The sequence below is a fragment of the Anabrus simplex genome, chromosome 1 (assembly GCF_040414725.1).
Source record: "Anabrus simplex isolate iqAnaSimp1 chromosome 1, ASM4041472v1, whole genome shotgun sequence".
Classification (NCBI taxonomy): domain Eukaryota; kingdom Metazoa; phylum Arthropoda; class Insecta; order Orthoptera; family Tettigoniidae; genus Anabrus; species Anabrus simplex.
The window spans coordinates 841,247,017-841,265,872 of NC_090265.1; the positions used below are offsets into that span (position 1 = coordinate 841,247,017).

Below are 18,856 nucleotides of genomic sequence, written 5' to 3' on the forward strand. Positions count from 1 at the left end.
GGACTGAACGACATTGACGCTCTTGGAATCGAAGACAGGTTGGCCAATAAACTACTCTGCATTTTGTTCAAGGGACTCTCTACATATTGCAGAATACCAGTGTCTTTCTATTTCACTTCATCCGTTACGGGCTCACAACTTGCAAAATTAACCTTGGATGCTGTTGAAGAGTGTGGATTCAGAGTGATCAGAACTGTGACAGACAATTCCCAGGTAAATGTTTCGATGTTCGAAACATTATGTGGAGGAAGCATTACGCATGAGATACGACATCCAGCTGATGAAACTAGGTCTCTGTTCCTAAGTTTTGATCCCAGTCACGTCATAAAAAATGTGCGATCCCAACATTTGTCACAAGACTTTTTTTGTAAACAATACTATCGTGACCGGCGATCATTTGAGAGGTCTCTTCAAACTTCAGAAATCTTCAATTATGAAGCCGGTGATGAAACTAACCAGAAAAATAGTTTACCCTACAAATTTGGAGAAAATGAATGTAGTAAGAGCCAAAATTGTATTTTCCCCTGAAACAATCGCTGGTTTGACGAGTATGGAGGTGGTTTGTCCCGAGAGCATTAGAGACAAGAACAGTTTAAAAGAAACTATTTGTTTTGTTTTATGGAGCATTTCATGAAGTGGTTCAATGTCCATGATGTCTGCAACACCTCGTATGGGACAAATTCCAGGAATGAGAACAAATTGGCATTTTTAAGCATTGAAGATGAATGCCTCAGTTGGTTAATAAATGATTTCCTGTCATATATCAAGAACATTCAAATGCATCCAGGGAAAGACAAAAGATTCACGGGGGAAACGTATCAGGCATTGGTCTCGACTACCCAATCCACTGTGGCCTGCGTAAAATACCTCATAAGTATACATTTTCATTATGTCTGGACGAGGAATCTAACAAGCGATGATATCGAGCTTTTCTTTAGCCACCTACGATGCAAAGCGGGATACAATGACACAATGGACGCAAGGTCATGCCTTAATGCAGTTGAAACAACGCTCCATACAGGAATTATTGCGGCATCAAAACATGGCAATGTTGAGCTGAGGGATGAAGATAAGATCCGCAATGTACGAACCAGTTTACTACAATCAAGAATGTGCCAGATGGATGAAAAATATAGAAGGAATGAAAGTCGCGATGATGTGCACATTCCGCAGCTTCCTAAACACATAATGTCTATCATTACAAAACCCTTGCAAGGTAAATTACATCAGATCTGTGTGAACAATACTTTATTATTAAGTGTTCGCTAGTACATAAATGTGATTAATTTGTTTCAGATTCAACAGCGACAATACCTGGTATTTCTGTAGCTATGGTAGCAGGATACTCAGTGCGTGTGGCAGAAGAACAAACAAACTGTGAAGGCTGTTTAGAACATATCTCTTCTCCAGCTAGTGAAAGTCCAACATTGTGTCTTATTCGCTTTCAAGATAGAGCAGCCCTCAGATACCCGAAATAATCGTTTGTGGCTCTTCTGCAGCGCATGACGGAATTTGTCACCTCTGCTGTGAAGTATTTACCCCGACGACAGTTACTAAAAATGTGTACGTTTTTTCTGAAAGCCAGGTTCATCAGTGAAATTCAGTGTAGAGAGTGTAAAGACGACAAACTACCTCTTTTTCAACTCCAAAAATTTCTTGAGACCTCTATTAGACAACATTGCTTCGAGCCACTCAAGTAGAAGTGAGAAAGTTTTGAAACTTGATAAGAAGCCCCTGAGTAGGAAAGTTTTAAAACTTTAGACATCTACAACATTCAGCTCTCTTTATTTAGGATATAATTTACTTATAGACATACACGGCCATGGGAACACAAGGGGGCAAGAACGCGATCCTAGTGCCTGAATGGTGAACTAAGATGGCACCAGTTTTCATTAGTGCATTTCAAGGCCTTGTATTATAGCGGAAGGCAACGTTTCGCTTACGATAAGGTTGCTAAGATACAGGTTATTCTTTCCATGGAATAACTGCACAGAAGTGTTTATCAAGTACATCAATGGAATAAGAGTGTTTCCATCTGTCAAGAGGTTACCTTACTAATATCAAATCCTTTTACAAAGGAAACTGGCTTGGAGCGAGTCCGGAAATAAACACTACGTGCGGACGGAGAAATCCGTCTTTGTATCGGAGTGCAGTCGAGAGCCAGGACGGAGAGATTCGTCAAAGTACGTCAAGTGGTTAAAATCCTAACAATTCAATGTTGTACTATATGTATCATAAAAACATCATTTCAAACGCCAGTTGAGAAATGATAACCTTCTCACATTAAACTTACATGATAATAGCCTTTCCGAAATTTAACCAGATGTGAGAAAATATGAAACTAACCTCTGAAATCAATTATGCTCTCTGCCATATCTTGAGATGTATCCCATTCTTACCTAATTGCAGTATTTAGCATTAAAATTCAGCGATCATTTACTTCAGCCTAAATTTTTAACGAGTTAACTGCTATCGGACACGACTAATCACGCATTACTAAAACATGTTCTTCTCTTTCATTTCCATTTTTCTTTATGGAACAAAATCAATAGGCATTACTAATCTACTCTGACATCGTCTTCGAATGTCAACAAGAGAGCTCTCTAGTGGACATAGCAAGGAAACAATACCAAAGATGATTGAACGCATGCAATATAATCGCTGGGTGCATAAATATCGAGAATAGAAAACATTGAACACGCTTAGTCACTTGTAATAACAGATGCATCAGTGCTAGGGCTCTCGCTGTAACCGATGAATAATATACAATTTAATATAGGAATTCCGAGGGGACAGACAAAAACTGTCGTTTTGTCTGTGATCATTGTGTTAAGTGTTTTTAGATCTTTATGACTTAATTTTTGCACTGCTTTGCTAACTGGCTGACGACGACACTTCAAATGTGTTGAAACCGGTCGCAAATGAACAGGTTGTGACTTCTACTTGGTTCAACTTAATAACAGAGTATTGAAAGGTGGATCATTCCTTCTATTTAATACTGTATATAACGGGGTTCTCAGATTAGATGGTCTTCGCCTAGAAATGGGTCACTTTCATGGCACTATCACAGCATACCATTAACACTTGCATTGCGCACGAATATGGGCACAGTTCGTAGGTACGCGGGTGTAACATTTTCTGTCTCTCTCCACAATTGCAGAGATCTGAAGCTTATAGGTATCTCCATTTACATAAATTCACTCAACATCCCCCCCACACCACACCAAAGTCTGATGAGTGACCTCCAGATTTCCTAGTTGGTGTCGAGACCTGCAAGAAGGCTTCCTCTGGCCTTCATCCACTCTGGTTATATAGTGGATTGTCATAGATGTGTCCTGGTTACCTCAGGTTTTGCAGTGAGCATTTTTGTCTGCACACAGCTTTTCTTTGATTTGAGCCATCTCCTTGGAGGTTGGTGACCAAAGAGAGGGTGAGCTTGGTCCTCTACTGACTTTGTTCGTTCAGTTTGTGCTATGACATCATGACGTACCCCAGGAGAGGCTATGCCTGCGAGGGAGTATAGTCTATAGACAGGTGTAGATTTCAGGCAGCCAGAAATTATTCTGCATGATTAAAGGTATGTACTAAGCAAACAAGTTTAAAAAAAAAAGTAGTGTATATTATTGTTGTGTTCAGATTAATTCTCATGGAACTGTGTACTTCGTGTTATCAACCATACACACCAATCTGAGTCATACTCACAACATTATGTACCAGCAAGTAAATTTTTATCTTTACATTTTACAACATTATATTTGATATTGAGATTGAATCTCCATTGCACCTGTCTCCCTCCAACAAGGCCAGTAGCAGTAATCATGATGTGTAGAACTTCGTTGTTAGTAGGCGGTGGTATTTCTGAAATTCTGACAGGAGTGAAAGTGAGTTGGAAATGTCAGACTGTGACGAACCTTTAAATGGTAGTGATGACAGCAGCAGATCCAAGAAAAGCAACTCTGAGAGTGATGAACGTGATGTTGTGTGGCCAAGTTCCAGTAAAAGCTGAAAAATGAACAGTGGAAATCGGGAGACGTGACAAATTTCGTTTCTGGGACTAATATTACTCAGAAAATTCTGTGGCCTAAGAAAGTTCTTTACTCAGCCGATATGAATGTGATAAATATCTCATGGTATTGTACATCCCTGACTGCTTCAGAATTTTCCACTCCATGAAAACCTACTGAAATGCCAAAAAATCTAAAGGCAAAATGTACGATTCTTTAATTTTATAAATTCCAAGTTTGTGTGAGAACCTATGAACAGCCATAACTAATGAATTAAAGTTTGCATGAGAACCTATATATAGTTATGACATATATAAATTAAATCTTTTTTAAATCTGGACATGCGAACAGCTTGAAAATAGTATGCCAACTAGTTAAGTACCTGAATCAGATCTTTGTGAATACTCCAAAAATTAAACGTATTGGAGAAAACATATTTTACAAAGGTACAACTGAATTAGCAGTGTTATTCTTAGTTCCACAAACAAATAACATAACTTACTTCTTTTTGTGTTATCTGAAGCCACCGCTTTCCAGTTTCGACTCAGTTAATTTATATATTTCTATTTCTTTGTTTTTTGAGAAGAAATGAGCAAGAACACATAATCACTTCATAACTGAAGTACAGTAAATGAGCGAGAAACATTTGCCTATGGTGTAACATGGAACAGTAGAGAGAATTGATGGGAATAAAATTATAAAACTATTGTACTGTATTTTGTAACAATAACCCAAGTAAAAGCAAAATATTCAAATGGTAAGGAACTTAAGGTCAAATCAAGTTTGAAATATGCAGCAACTGATCATAGCTATAAAAAAAATTAAAAAAACAAAAACATGGTGCAACAGCGCCGAAAGGCAATAGCCTAATAAGTGACCACTGCTCAGCCTGAAGGCCTGTAGATTAAGAGGTGTCGTGTGGTCAGCATGAAGGATTCTCTCGGCGGTTATCTCTGCTTTCTAGACCGGGGCTGCCATTTCACCATCAGATAGTTTCTCAACTGTAATCACTTAGGGCAAGTAGACCTCGAATCAGCCCTCAGATCCAGGTAAAAAAAATCCCTGACCTTGCCGGGAATCGAACCCGGGGCCTCATGGTACGAGGCTAGCACACTACCCCTACACCGCGGGGCCGGCAGCTGACGAGACCAGGATTGGCTTAATTGGAAATTTGTTCTAATTCACCTACCCAGTTAGAATTAAATCACTATTTAACAGATGTAAAAATCTATATTTCTTTGTTTATATTTTCCACAATTGTGGGTTACTTATTATGATAAAGTATACAAATTAATATTTGTATGTGTAGTACAAACGATTAAGAGATAGTTCTAAATAAATCTGCGCATAGGTGAAACTTATAAAAATAAATTATAAATGAAAATTGATTCAAAAGTTAATTCAAAAAAGCTGCATTCATCTACCATTAGGTCTTAATACATATCACAAAAAAAAAAATACTGTATTCGTTAATCTAACATCTCCTAACTTAGAAGAATATCATTATAATTATCATTTTAATTAACTGTATATTAAATATAAAAACAAACTTGCCCTTAGCATTGCTCTTAATTTCAGGTAATGTATATTTACTGCTGGCTTCAGGAAATACAACCTGTAGTATGGGCCAGATTGCAAGGTGTTAAGAAATAATCAACAAGAGAAAAAACATCCACACCATAATTCAGCCCAATTTCAAACACATGTTTGGATTGTTAGTACCAAATGTGCAAACACACACAGTGTGCAAATATTAGAAACACAACACAATTCACAACACTTTCAAAAAGGTTAAAAGCATGTAAAGAAACATGAATTATCAAACATGACCAAGACACCACCAAAAAACCTGAACACCAACAGACCTAAAATACCACTGTCTTTAAATATAGCATTTTCTCCACTATGTTCTTTGCATAACAACTTTCCTCATTAAAATAATGGCATATTAACACAAAATCTCAAACAAGAAGAGAAAACTGTTGCAATAATATTTCTTACTTCTAACTGTAGTCAGTTACAGCCGAGATGACAATCAGACAAATTTCAGACTGTAACCTAAGTATCTGTTTTCCAAGACACATAATAAAGAAAATCTATAAATCACTAACAGCAGTATGCAAATAGTATGACTCTGCATCATTAAAACAAAGAAATACACAAGCAATATAGCATTAAATAGCGTACTACGGCATCTCCTTGCTTACAGTATCAATTTAAAATATTTCTCTTTTTTTTTTTTCAAGTACACCATTAATCAATTTTATTTTTTATTAAATAAGCATAGCAACTGTTAGTAGAGAAAGCATCTAATGAATGGTTATTTAACTGAGATTCATCTAAGTGAGAAGGAATGGGAAGATACATAAAACAAAGACCAGAAGTCTGATCTTACTCGACATTTACGTTCAGTCCTCATATTATCATTAAAGTCATAATTCTACTTCCCCATTCCTACTCACTCCAAGTTGTTACACCAAGCGGCCAATTCCCTATTGTTATCACGTTAGTGACACACAAAAGGTGTAGATCTGCTCTGTTTCAAAATCTAACCTGGATTCATTGCATAATAAAAATCTCTCCATTCATCCATCCAAACTTCTGCCACACGGGCAGCATTATGCAATACAATTTTCGACACACCGCCTGGGAATGTGTAAGGGGACTTGTCACGAAATACATGGCCAACATGGGAACAGGGAATTATTTCCAAAACACCTCCACATTGCCACACCTGAAAACAATTCTCATGTGTTAAACAATACCCAAATACAGACCTACAAACAAATACAATGTAAAAGAATATTTAAAAAAATTATATATATGGATGTAAGGATTGGAGATATGCACCTACAAATAGTAACAATTTTACAGGAACTTTTCAGCTGAATGCACAAATATAATATTAATAATAATAATAATTTACCTTCTCCAACTTTCAAAACAGCTTGAAGTTTTTAAATGCTACATTCATTTTTGACAAAATAGGTCATCCAAAGCTTTCAATGAAACTGTTGTGTACTTACCACAATGGTCAGCAAATAAAGCTACTTTGCTGGATGAGAAGAATAAAAGTTTCAATATTGAGATTATATCATTTACATAAATGACCATTTAGTGGGATGCTGACTATTCCCAATCCATTACTGCCTGTGACTACAATGTATCAGAAACATTAAAAACACAATTACTGCACTCAAATAAGTCACTTGTAATTTTAAATGTAAGATGATTTTTCCACAAGGTGGTACAAGGTTAACTTCACATCTGAAAAGAGTTCACCAACAAAGAAAACACCTAGAAAACTACAAAAGTTACTACAACACATTTATCTTCAAGTGTCTACCCTTCTTCCTGAAAGCAATATCGCTCACTTCTTCAGCGTGCAGAAGCACAAACATTATTTCACATAATTTTCCAACTGCCACTCCACAACCTTGTTCCCAGTAACTTTTAAAGTCATGTGTACAAAAAAGAGAATTTTAAACCCAGAGTAAAAAACTGTCCTGGAAGCTGTCTCATGAAGACTACATACCATGCTAACATCTCCAAGTATAGATGGTTTATGTCATTATCAGCATCAGCATATAACCCTTCCAGCTAGCTGGATAGGGCAGGTTCAAACCAGCACTCACCAGAGTTGTCTGTCTAGGTTTACTAAGTCTAAAGTTAGACACTTCAGCTCATTCCTTTTTGTTTAACATCGTTTATCAGTCGGTCCACCTCTTTCTTCTATATCTTTGCAATGGTTTCTTTTCTGCCTGGGTCCTCTCCGTGCCTGCACATAATATTCTTGTGCTTAGTATTCTTTTTTTTTTCACATTGAAGTTGTGCAGATCCCAACCTCTCCTCCAGAAATTTCTCAACTCCCAATTCTCTCTTGATATTTTCAATAATAATAATAATAATAATAATAATAATAATAATAATAATAATAATAATAATAATAATAATAATAATAATAATAATTAGTAGTAGTAGTAGTAGTAGTAGTATGGCCTCAGGTACAATGTACACACTTTTAATTTCAAGCCATCTATCTAGCTGCCTGCTCATCAATTTCTACTTTCCATTTTACTCTTGGCTTATCAGATAGCACAGTTTTAATGAACTTTGTTGGGTAAACACCAAATTTGTCAACAGAGATCTTCTACAGAGCTGACATCGTACAACATGGAGTGCCAAACAGACCTTTTTCTGCCCTTCAAAAATCTGACCACCTCTCCCGGGTTTGAACCCGCTATCTTGAGATCCGGAGGCTGACACTCTACCACTAAAACACAGAGGGAGCTACAGATGGTATTATAAAATATAAAACATACGGGATACTGGATATGGGTATCCAGTAGTATTTTCCATTTAAATCCTATGTTTTGAGTTATGCTTTCATGGCTCAATGAAGCAATTTCAAGATCTCGGGATGTTCGAACAGTACTTTTTAAGAACTGGATCATCACTTTCGAAGAACGTGCACTTACCTCAGCAGATTTATAGCGTGCACATGCTAAATGTATTGTTACATTGCAAGCACCACCATGTGCGAAACTAAATTCCCCTACATGTTTCACAGGAAACTTCACTTTTTGAATTTGTCATTTTGATAAGATATTTTTCCTGCAAGTTACAGTTGTAAGTTTTCTGTTTAGGCATTGTTCTTTCTTGTTTAGCGTATAAAGCACATTAATACTATTGATGGTTACAGATTACAGGTAATTAGCATGCAGTGGTAATTAACCAACAAGACTGATGTCATTTGTTAACGAATATAGCGTTAGTGGTTGTTCCTCCTAATCAATACAATTCAAATTGGTACATAGTTACATATTAAATATACTCATGGTACTAGTTTTGGCCCTGAAATCTTGGACCATCTTCAGCCATACAACATAATAATATTAAAAACTAATTAGCTTATACAAATGTCTTACAAATTATACACATAATCATCTTGTCAATTGTTCTTTGAGTACACTGATGCATATTGAATAAAACGAGTCTACACTTGATGTATTAAAATAACTTACACACGTTAAAATTCTTCTAAAACTACGAGGGCAAGTCAATAAGTATCAGCAATTTTGGTCTAATTGTCTTTAGATCGGCTCTGTGGCGTTGTGTGCTCACCAGTCGCTAGATGGCACCGTTGTCTATGTCTGTAATAGGTTCCAGCATTATCAGATCAGTATAGCTTGCACTGTTGCGACGTAAAGATGGCCGTGCTACAATCTGTTTGCACCAAGGAAGAAGAGCATTCCGTAATCTGTTTTTTTTTTTGTGGTCTGAAGGTGTACCAGGAATGGAAATTCATAGAACAGTCAGTCATCTGTTATACAGGATCATATCAAGCACTTGTTCAATATTGGCATCAGTTATGGTTCCATTAGGTCATCTTCAGCCATGATCGAATTAGAAACACCTGTCTACATATAACCACCAATAAAAAATTATAATTTGGTGTCTTAAGTAAAATCTAAATCTAAAACAGTGATGAAACATCAGACTACACATTTAAAATTGAAATTAAAGTGACACATTAAGGGCCTGTACTACGACAGCCAGATAAAAGTGCGGTATAAATTTATTTGGCAGTTTGGACATTTATCTGGAAGTTCGGTTGAAACCGCGTACTACGACTTTCGTTTATGTGCAATCTGGGAAAATATTCTCGAATATAGCTATGCCGAAGTTGGAGAGGCTGTTAACGCTCTTATCGGGGACGCTACTGCAAAGAATCAAGATGGCTACTCATGAAGATGAATCTACATCTGCATGATGCTGTGCGAAATTAAGTTGTTACAAAGTAATTTATGTATATATTTATAAAGTATGTCATGCTTCCTGTCCAGCTATCACAGAATTCTTAAAGATTTCCCAAGCTAGCAAGTTGTTGCTACTCCGTATATCATTAGCACACAAGCTGTCAACCGTAAGTTTCATGGGTAGCCGTGGTCGTTAGGGCAGTGTAGTTTGCTGCTAAGCAGTTTTTCGTGGGTTCGAGTCACAATAGTCCTAACATTTTTTTACCTTGTAAATGGTAGTCGGTAGGGTACTAGAGGTGATAGTACACATTTCCTAATCATTAAAATGTGTGTCAAAAGCGTGGGTTCTATTCCAAATCTATCCGCGACGCACATATGGAGTAAAGGTATACGACGTTGTTCATGGTGATTCGTCCGTCGAATGAGGATGTTAAGGAGGTTATATTTCTTTTACTTCATAACAACTTGCTACAAAAGTATTTACGCTAAAGTGAGATAAATGCTTGCCAGTTATGATTCTCACATTGTATTGAAAAGAAAGAAACTAACTACTTATTCTATGAGCAAACAATAATTTTAATAATAAAAGTAATGATCCCACGTTGCATCAGTGGCATTAATTACGAATATAAACTTTACTTTCGTCGTAACGCGCAACCTCGTAAATAGTACTAGACAAAAAAGATACATAACCTGAATCTTAACTTTTGCATCTATGATATATTTTCAGTCTTTTTATTTTCTATAACAGTTTCAGTTTTGTTATACAGTTAATTAATTTTAACATTTCTTCGTATGTGTATATTTCAGTCCTAATTTTGTTTTTGACCTGGACTTCCACATTATAGCTTAATAAGAGTCTGACATTGGATTCTAGCAATACAATTTCAAAAGCAATAGAACTAAACAAACGAAAACACCAGGGAACACGTATACCACCGCGCTAAATTTCTCTATATTTTCAGTAACCTTATTACCAACCCAATAAAAATGTTACTACATCTTCCGCATTACAATACCGTCGTTAAAATCTGTTGGTAGTACGCAAGAAAATATTTAACTTCTAGTTTGCAAAACTGCAGCCTACGTATCTGGCTGTTTATCTGACAGTCGTAGTACAGGCCCTAAAACTACTGTGACTGGTGTTGGACTTTGTCAATGTCCTTATAATAACCAAGTATTCTAAAGTTGATCTTGGAGCTGATATTCATTATCTGTATAGTGGACCCATTATTGATCTATAATTTATGCCATGTTGAATAGTATATATGAGTAACAGTTTATATATAGCTTGAAGGCGACATTCACAACTTGAATAACTGGCCTTTCCATCAGATGTAATGATCTATTGTTTAATTGTATTATTGTATTATTGGACCTTTATGTTTTCTTATATATATAAATGATATGAGTAACGGAGTGGAATCGGAGGTAAGGCTTTTTGCGGATGATGTTATTCTCTATAGAGTGATAAATAAGTTACAAGATTGTGAGCAACTGCAACGTGACCTCGAAAATGTTGTGAGATGGACAGCAGGCAATGGTATGTTGATAAACGGGGTTAAAAGTCAGGTTGTGAGTTTCACAAATAGGAAAAGTCCTCTCAGTTTTAATTACTGCGTTGATGGGGTGAAAGTTCCTTTTGGGGATCATTGTAAGTATCTAGGTGTTAATATAAGGAAAGATCTTCATTGGGGTAATCACATAAATGAGATTGTAAATAAAGGGTACAGATCTCTGCACATGGTTATGAGGGTGTTTAGGGGTTGTAGTAAGGATGTAACGGAGAGTGCATATAAGTCTCTGGTAAGACCCCAACTAGAGTATGGTTCCAGTGTATGGGACCCTCACCAGGATTACCTGATTCAAGAACTGGAAAAAATCCAAAGAAAAGCAGCTCGATTTGTTCTGGGTGATTTCCGACAAAAGAGTAGCGTTACAAAAATGTTGCAATGTTTGGGTTGGGAAGAATTGAGAGAAAGAAGAAGAGCTGCTCGACTAAGTGGTATGTGATTGAAATAATAACATTAAGTTATTTATTAGACCACCTAATCAATACAAAATCGTCTTGGATGATTTACATAAATTTGTTAACTAATAGTGGTACATGTTTCGCCTTCCCTGAAGGCATCATCAGCCATAGTCTTAACCTTAAATTAAAAATAAGCGTCTAAATAACATGTAAGAAGATGTACAATATTATAGGGAAGGATCCACCTTTCAATACTCCGTAATAAAAAGTAGTTACAACCTGTTTATTGGGACCGGTTTCAACACATTTCAAGTGTCATCATCAGCCAATTAGCGAAGATCTTAAAACAACTAATATATTGAACACAGGCAAAATATTAACATTGTATCATATTGTAGCAATTCAGTTAATGTTCAAAACACAATAATCACAGTCAAGAGAGTAAACAGAACATCACTATCTTGCGCCGAAAACAAATATATTTGAAGTTCATAAGCAGATCAAGTATGCACTTATGTAAAGTCGTTGCTAGGCAGGTCTTGTAGGCATTTGTTTCTCTGGCCGAAGAGTAAAAGGTGACGTGAATGAAGTCTTAGGAAAACAGTGTAGGATTTAATTTCGTCAAAATCAAAGTGATATATAGGTTTTAAAATAATTTAAAACGTTAAAAAAGAATAAAGCCAAATAAAAATATATTAAAAAATGGGTCGCAACTTCAAAATTAGGTACTTTGAACACGTTAATGCAATAAAGCACAACAGATTTTCGGCAGTGGGACAACACATACATGACACAAAACATGCTTTCACTACAATAAACCAGGATATTGAAATTCTCAGCACTCTAAATAAAGGCCCTCTCCTAGACATCACCGAAAACTGTTTTATACACCTTGACCAGTTTTTCAATCCAAATCTTAATCTGAATGATATTTCTGAGAAACCCAATGCCCTTTTCGATTTTCTCATCTCCTTTTTAAATAACCTGAAGTCAACAAATAAGGAATCAATCTTTCACAATTTACACAATACCCTCTCATGCCACTTCCCCCTTCCGCAACACCCCCCTTGATCCTTCTTAGTTCCCCCCCTCCCCACCCAAGGGGCTCTGAACTTCGGAGCGTGGGTTGGCGACCACGGGGCCCTTAGCTGAGTCCTGGCATTGCTTCCACTTACTTGTGCCAGGCACCTCACTTTCATCTATCCTGTCCGACCTCCCTCGGTCAACTCTTGTTCCTTTCCGACCCCGACACTTTTAGGTTTCCGAGGGCTAGGGAGTCTTTCATTTTCACGACCTTCGTGGCCCTTGTCTTCCTTTGGCTGATATCTTCATTTTTCGAAGTAACGGATCCCTTCCATTTTTCTTTCCTTCCCACCCTCCATCCCCCAGGGGCTCTGAACTTCGGAGCGTGGGTTGGCGACCACGGGGCCCTTAGCTGAGTCCTGGCATTGCTTCCACTTACTTGTGCCAGGCTCCTCACTTTCATCTATCCTGTCCGACCTCCCTTGGTCAACTCTTGTTCTTTTCCGACCCCGATGCTATTAGGTTTGCGAGGGCTAGGGAGTCTTTCATTTTCACGCCCTTCGTGGCCCTTGTCTTCCTTTAACCGATATCTTCATTTTTCGAAGTGTCGGTTCTCTTCCTCTTTTTCCCTCGAATTAGTGTTATATAAAGGATTGTTGCCAAATTTTATTTCCTCTAATAACAATAACCACCATCACCACCCTCTAATAAACTTTCCCCACCCCCTTTCTCTATTTATCATTTCTTTATCAATTACTACGGCAAGTTGTTTCGAGTTGAACCTCGTATTTCTTTCATTATTTCTTCCCATTTTTTAATATATTTTTATTTGGCTTTATTCTTTTTTAACGTTTTAAATTATTTTAAAACCTATATATCCACTTTGATTTTGACGAAATTAAATCCTACACTGTTTTCCTAAGACTTCATTCACGTCACCTTTTACTCTTCGGCCAGAGAAACAAATGCCTACAAGACCTGCCTAGCAACGACTTTACATAAGTGCATACTTGATCTGCTTATGAACTTCAAATATATTTGTTTTCGGCGCAAGATAGTGATGTTCTGTTTACTCTCTTGACTGTGATTATTGTGTTTTGAACATTAACTGAATTGCTACAATATGATACAATGTTAATATTTTGCCTGTGTTCAATATATTAGTTGTTTTAAGATCTTCGATAATTGGCTGATGATGACACTTGAAATGTGTTCAAACCGGTCCCAATAAACAGGTTGTAACTACTTTTTACTACGGAGTATTGAAAGGTGGATCCTTCCCTATAATATTGTACATCATCTTATTTCTCTATTCAATACGGAACAATCATGAAGTTTTTAACTTTAAATAAATAACATGTAGTAATGAAATGAATTTTAAAATCTTGAAGAGATTTGAAGTAAAATAACATTAAAAATAACAATGATGGTTTGAAAATACAATGTGATGAGATATAATAGTGGAAGTATTAACAAAATTAACATTAGAAGGCTGCTAAAATAAGTGCAATGGATAAAACAACAGATTGTTATACAACAAGTAGTAAGATTGCATAAAAGTAAAGTTGATAGTCTGGCGGTTATAATTAGACGATGGCGAAAAATCGTGTATAATCAAAGTAAAGAAGAGAGAATAAAAGTCAAAGTTAGTCGAGAGATCTGAAGTTAATCATGATCTTGAAGATAAAAGACGAAAGTCAGTTGCATATGGTGAAGTTGTAGAACACGTGGAGGATATGAAGTTGGTGAATAGAAGTTGAAGAACAGTTTCAAATAGGATCACTATGGACCATCTCAAAATTTGAAGTGATGTTCAAATGTTGTAAATTGTGAGTTTGTAGATATTCTAGTTGAAAAAGCATATAAAAGTGGAATCTGTAAAAGGAAGCAAGAAACACAGAGTTAATTGTGTGAAAAGATATTTGAAAATATTGCAGTAGAATCGTGTGCACTTACCATTTGACGGTGACAAAGATAGCTTGTAACATTATGAGTTAGAAGTATTTGCAACAGTAAACTTCTTGCTACGTGTGTTATAACTGAAGGTTTGTGCTGGAGGGGGATCTGTCTGCGTTGACGTAACTATTGGAGGGGGGCTGCTATTGGTGGGAGGGAAGGAAAAAAGTGTATTACTGCGCGTGTTGTAACGGTGTAAGACTATTGGAGGGAGCGATGTTACGGTGGGTGTGGCTATGGGTTTATTGGTTGTATTTGAATTAGAGGTACTAGCGGCGGGGGGAAAGGAGGGGGGTATATTAGCTGTAGGGGAGGTGGGAACGCTAATTGATGTGAGGTTGAAGATTTTTAAGAATATGTTGGTGAGGGAAGTTGATTCTCGTAATAAAATAAGAATCTGTTCATACAAGGGGCTTTTTTTTTATCAATAGTGTCATTTAGATTCTTATCTTTATTAAAATGTTGGTCGAGGAAAATAAATAAGTTTTCATATTCTGTCATGAGTTTGCTTTTATCGATTCTTTTTAGGATATGGAGGTCTTGTTCTATTGTGGTGAATTTATGCCCTGTGTCCCTCATGTGGTTGGCCATTGCGGAGAATTTGTTGTGTCTTTGGGCATTGTAATGCTCGGCGAATCTGGTGGAGAAGCTGCGGCCAGTTTGGCCAACATAAGAAAAATTACATGTAGAGCATTTCAATCTGTATATTCCTGATCCAGAGTAACTATTGATTGATATTTATTACATGTAAGTGGTATGTTCCGAGCTGTCAGCGGAGAGATGGCGTGGAATGACATTAGTAGACGAATAAGTTTGAATGGCGTTTATAAAAGTAGGAAAGATCACAATATGAAGATAAAGTTGGAATTCAAGAGGACAAACTGGGGCAAATATTCATTTATAGGAAGGGGAGTTAGGGATTGGAATAACTTACCAAGGGAGATGTTCAATAAATTTCCAATTTCTTTGAAATCATTTAGGAAAAGGCTATGAAAGCAACAGATAGGGAATCTGCCACCTGGGCGACTGCCCTAAATGCAGATCAGTATTGATTGAATTCAGTGTGAAGTGAATGCCCCCATGCTCCTCGTAATTTATGTGCAATCGACATGGACACCATGTCTGACTTTCATCACTGTTTTAGATTTAGATTTTACTTAAAACACACCAAACTGTGATTTATCTATATATATAAAATAACTTGTCCTGACTGACTGACTGACTGACTGACTGATTCATCATCGCCGAGCCAAAACTACTGGACATAAAGAAATGAAATTTTGGGGATATATTCATATTAAGATGTAGGTGCTCGCTAAGAGAGGATTTTTTGATATTCCGTCGCTAAGGGGGTGAAAAGGGGGGTGAAATTTTAAAAAGAGTGTATCTATATCTCAAAACTTTAAAAGTTTACAGATGTAAAAATTGGTATTTAGAATCTTCTTTTAAAATAAGGATACACGTATTTTTTTGTTTTCTGAAAACCCCAATAGGAGGGGTGAAAAAGGGTGAAAATGGGGAAAAATGAGTTGAATGCCTTCAATCAGGATACCGGTACTTATATCTCAGAAACTGAAGATATTACAGACCTGAAAATTGGTACTTTTGATCTCTTTTAAAAATAAAGACACGTATTTTTTTGTTTTTGGAAAATCCAATTAATGGGAGGGTGAAAAGGGGGTGAATTTTTAAAATGACTGAATCTATATCTCCAAACTTTTAAAGTTTGCAGATGTGAAAATTGGTATTTAGAATCTTCATTAAAAATAAAGAAACACGTATTTTTTTGTTTTCGGAAAATCGCAATAGGAGGAGTGAAAAGGGGTGGAAAAAGGGTTGAATGCCTTTAATGAGGCTACTTATATCTCAGAAACTGAAGATATTACAGACCTGAAAATCGGTGTTTGGGATCTCCTTTAAAAATAAAGAAACACATATTTTTTGTTTCTGGAAAATCCAATTAAGGGAGGGGGTGAAAAGGGGGTAATATTTTAAAATGAGTGTATCTATACCTCAAAACTTTTAAAGGTTATAGATGTGAAAATTGGTATTTAGAATCTCCTTTAAAAATAAAGAAACACGTATTTTGTTTTCGGAAAATCCTAATAAGAAGGGAAGGAAAGGTTGAAGAAGGGGTCGAATGCTTTTCATGAGTCTACTTATATTTCAGAACCTGAAGATATTACAGACTTGAAAATTGGTATTTGGGATCTACTTTAAAAGTAAGGAAACACGTACTTTTTCGTTTTTGTAAAATCCAGATATTGGGGGTGAAAAGGGGGGGGTGAATTTTTTAAAATGAGTGTGTCTACATCTTAAAACTTTAAAATGTACAGATGTAAAAATTGGTAGTTAGAATCTCCTCTAAAAATAAAGGAACACATATTTTTTTGTTTCCTGTAAATCCCAATAGGAGGGGTGTAAAAGGGGGAAAAATGGGTTGAATGCCTTTAATGAGGATACATATATCTCAGAAACGAAAGATATTACAGAACTGAAAATTTGTATATGGGATCTCCTTTAAAAATAAAGAAACACGTATTTTTTAGTTTTTGGAAAATCCAATTAATGGCGGTTAAACAGGAGTGACAAATTGGGGTGAATTTTTTGAAAGACTATATCTACAGAATATCTTGGAATCGTAAAATGTTCAGACGTAAAAAGTGGGTGTTTGGAATCTCCTGTAAATGTAAAGAAACATAGGTGATTTGTTTTTGGAAACTCCACTTAAGGGGAACTCAAAAGGGGTGAAATTTTGAAATGAGAATTTTTACAGTATATCTAAAAAACTTAACATGTTACAGAAGTGAAAAATGGTATTTTTTATCTCTATTAAACATAAAGAAACGTGTATTTTTAGTTTTCGGAAATATCACCTGGGTGGAGGGGAGGGTAAAAGAGACTGAAAATGGTGTTGAATTCTTTTAATTAGGCTACTGATATATCAGAAATGCAGATTTTACAGACGTGAAATTTGATATTTTCAATCTGCTTTAAAAGTAAAAATACACGTATTCTCTAAAAATCCAATGAAGCGGGGGGGGGGGGGGGGGGTGTGAAAGAATTGAAAAATTAATTGGCTTAATTGTATGAGAATACATACATCTAATAAAAACTAAAGTTATTACAGATGTGAAAATTCGTATTTGGATCTCCTTTAAAAACAAAGAAAAACGCGTTTTGGGCGGGAAACCATCTTGGAGGGCGGGAGTGTAAAGGAGTTGAATTCCTTTCATGAGGACACATAAATCAAAAACTGAAGAAGTTAGAGTCGTGATAATTGGTATTTAGAAGATCCTTTACTATTAAAGAAACAAGTATTTTTTTCGGGAAAGTTCACTTGGGGGGGGGGGGGGGGGAGTAGTGTGAAATGAAGTGAAAAAAGTAAATTACTTTTATGGGGATACTTATATCTCAAAACTGAAGGTAATAGACGTGAACATTGGTGTTTGGAATCTCCCTTAAACATAAAGAAACAAGCCTTCTTTTAATTTTTTTTGGGGGGGAGGGGGGGCGGTAAATAAACTTAACGGCGGTGGGGTGTAGAAGGAGGTGAGACCAATTGATTTTACTGTTATTAATGTACTTATAAGGATCCTCCGTTGCTCAGGCGGCACCGCTCCGGCCTCTCAAAGCTGGGTTCTGTGGTTCAAATCCCGGTCACTCCATGTGACATTCGTGCTGGACAAAACGGAGGCGGGATAGGTTTTTCTCCGGATACTCCGGTTTTCCCTGTCATCAGCCATTCCAGCAACACATAATAATAATAATAATAATAATAATAATAATAATAATAATAATGTTCCGGACCGTCGTCAAATGTGCGGACCACGCTGGCAACGGCTCCTGGACGGGTAATGACTAAGAATGCAGTCCGGCCGCGGGTTCAGTGCCGCCAAATCACCCAATATGACACCATGCCGGATCTCCTGAAGGATTTTATCCATATTAAAAATGATTAACGGAAAAGATGGCAAAGATTTACGGACCCAACTGACCAGGAGGAATACCTGAGCCTAGCCCGGGAAGTACGAAATCGATTGTTGGAAAGGAATATTGAAAAAATGGGAGGAAACGTGCTGTAAAATAATAGAAAACGAGTCAGATCGGGAATTTTGGAGGATTCTCGCAGAAAACGAGTC

At 36.6% G+C, this 18,856-nt stretch overlaps 1 protein-coding gene across 3 annotated transcripts in view; it reads right to left on the reverse strand.

Annotated features, from left to right (window-relative positions):
* Positions 1-18,856, reverse strand: part of LOC136857614 (polypeptide N-acetylgalactosaminyltransferase 5) — a 171,544-nt gene that overhangs the window by 90,777 nt on the left and 61,911 nt on the right. For all 3 annotated transcript variants that reach the window (XM_067136396.2, XM_067136397.2, XM_067136398.2), the window contains exon 7: positions 6,558-6,738. In XM_067136396.2, the coding sequence (XP_066992497.1) occupies positions 6,558-6,738 (181 nt within the window). The remainder of the gene's footprint in view (positions 1-6,557; positions 6,739-18,856) is intronic.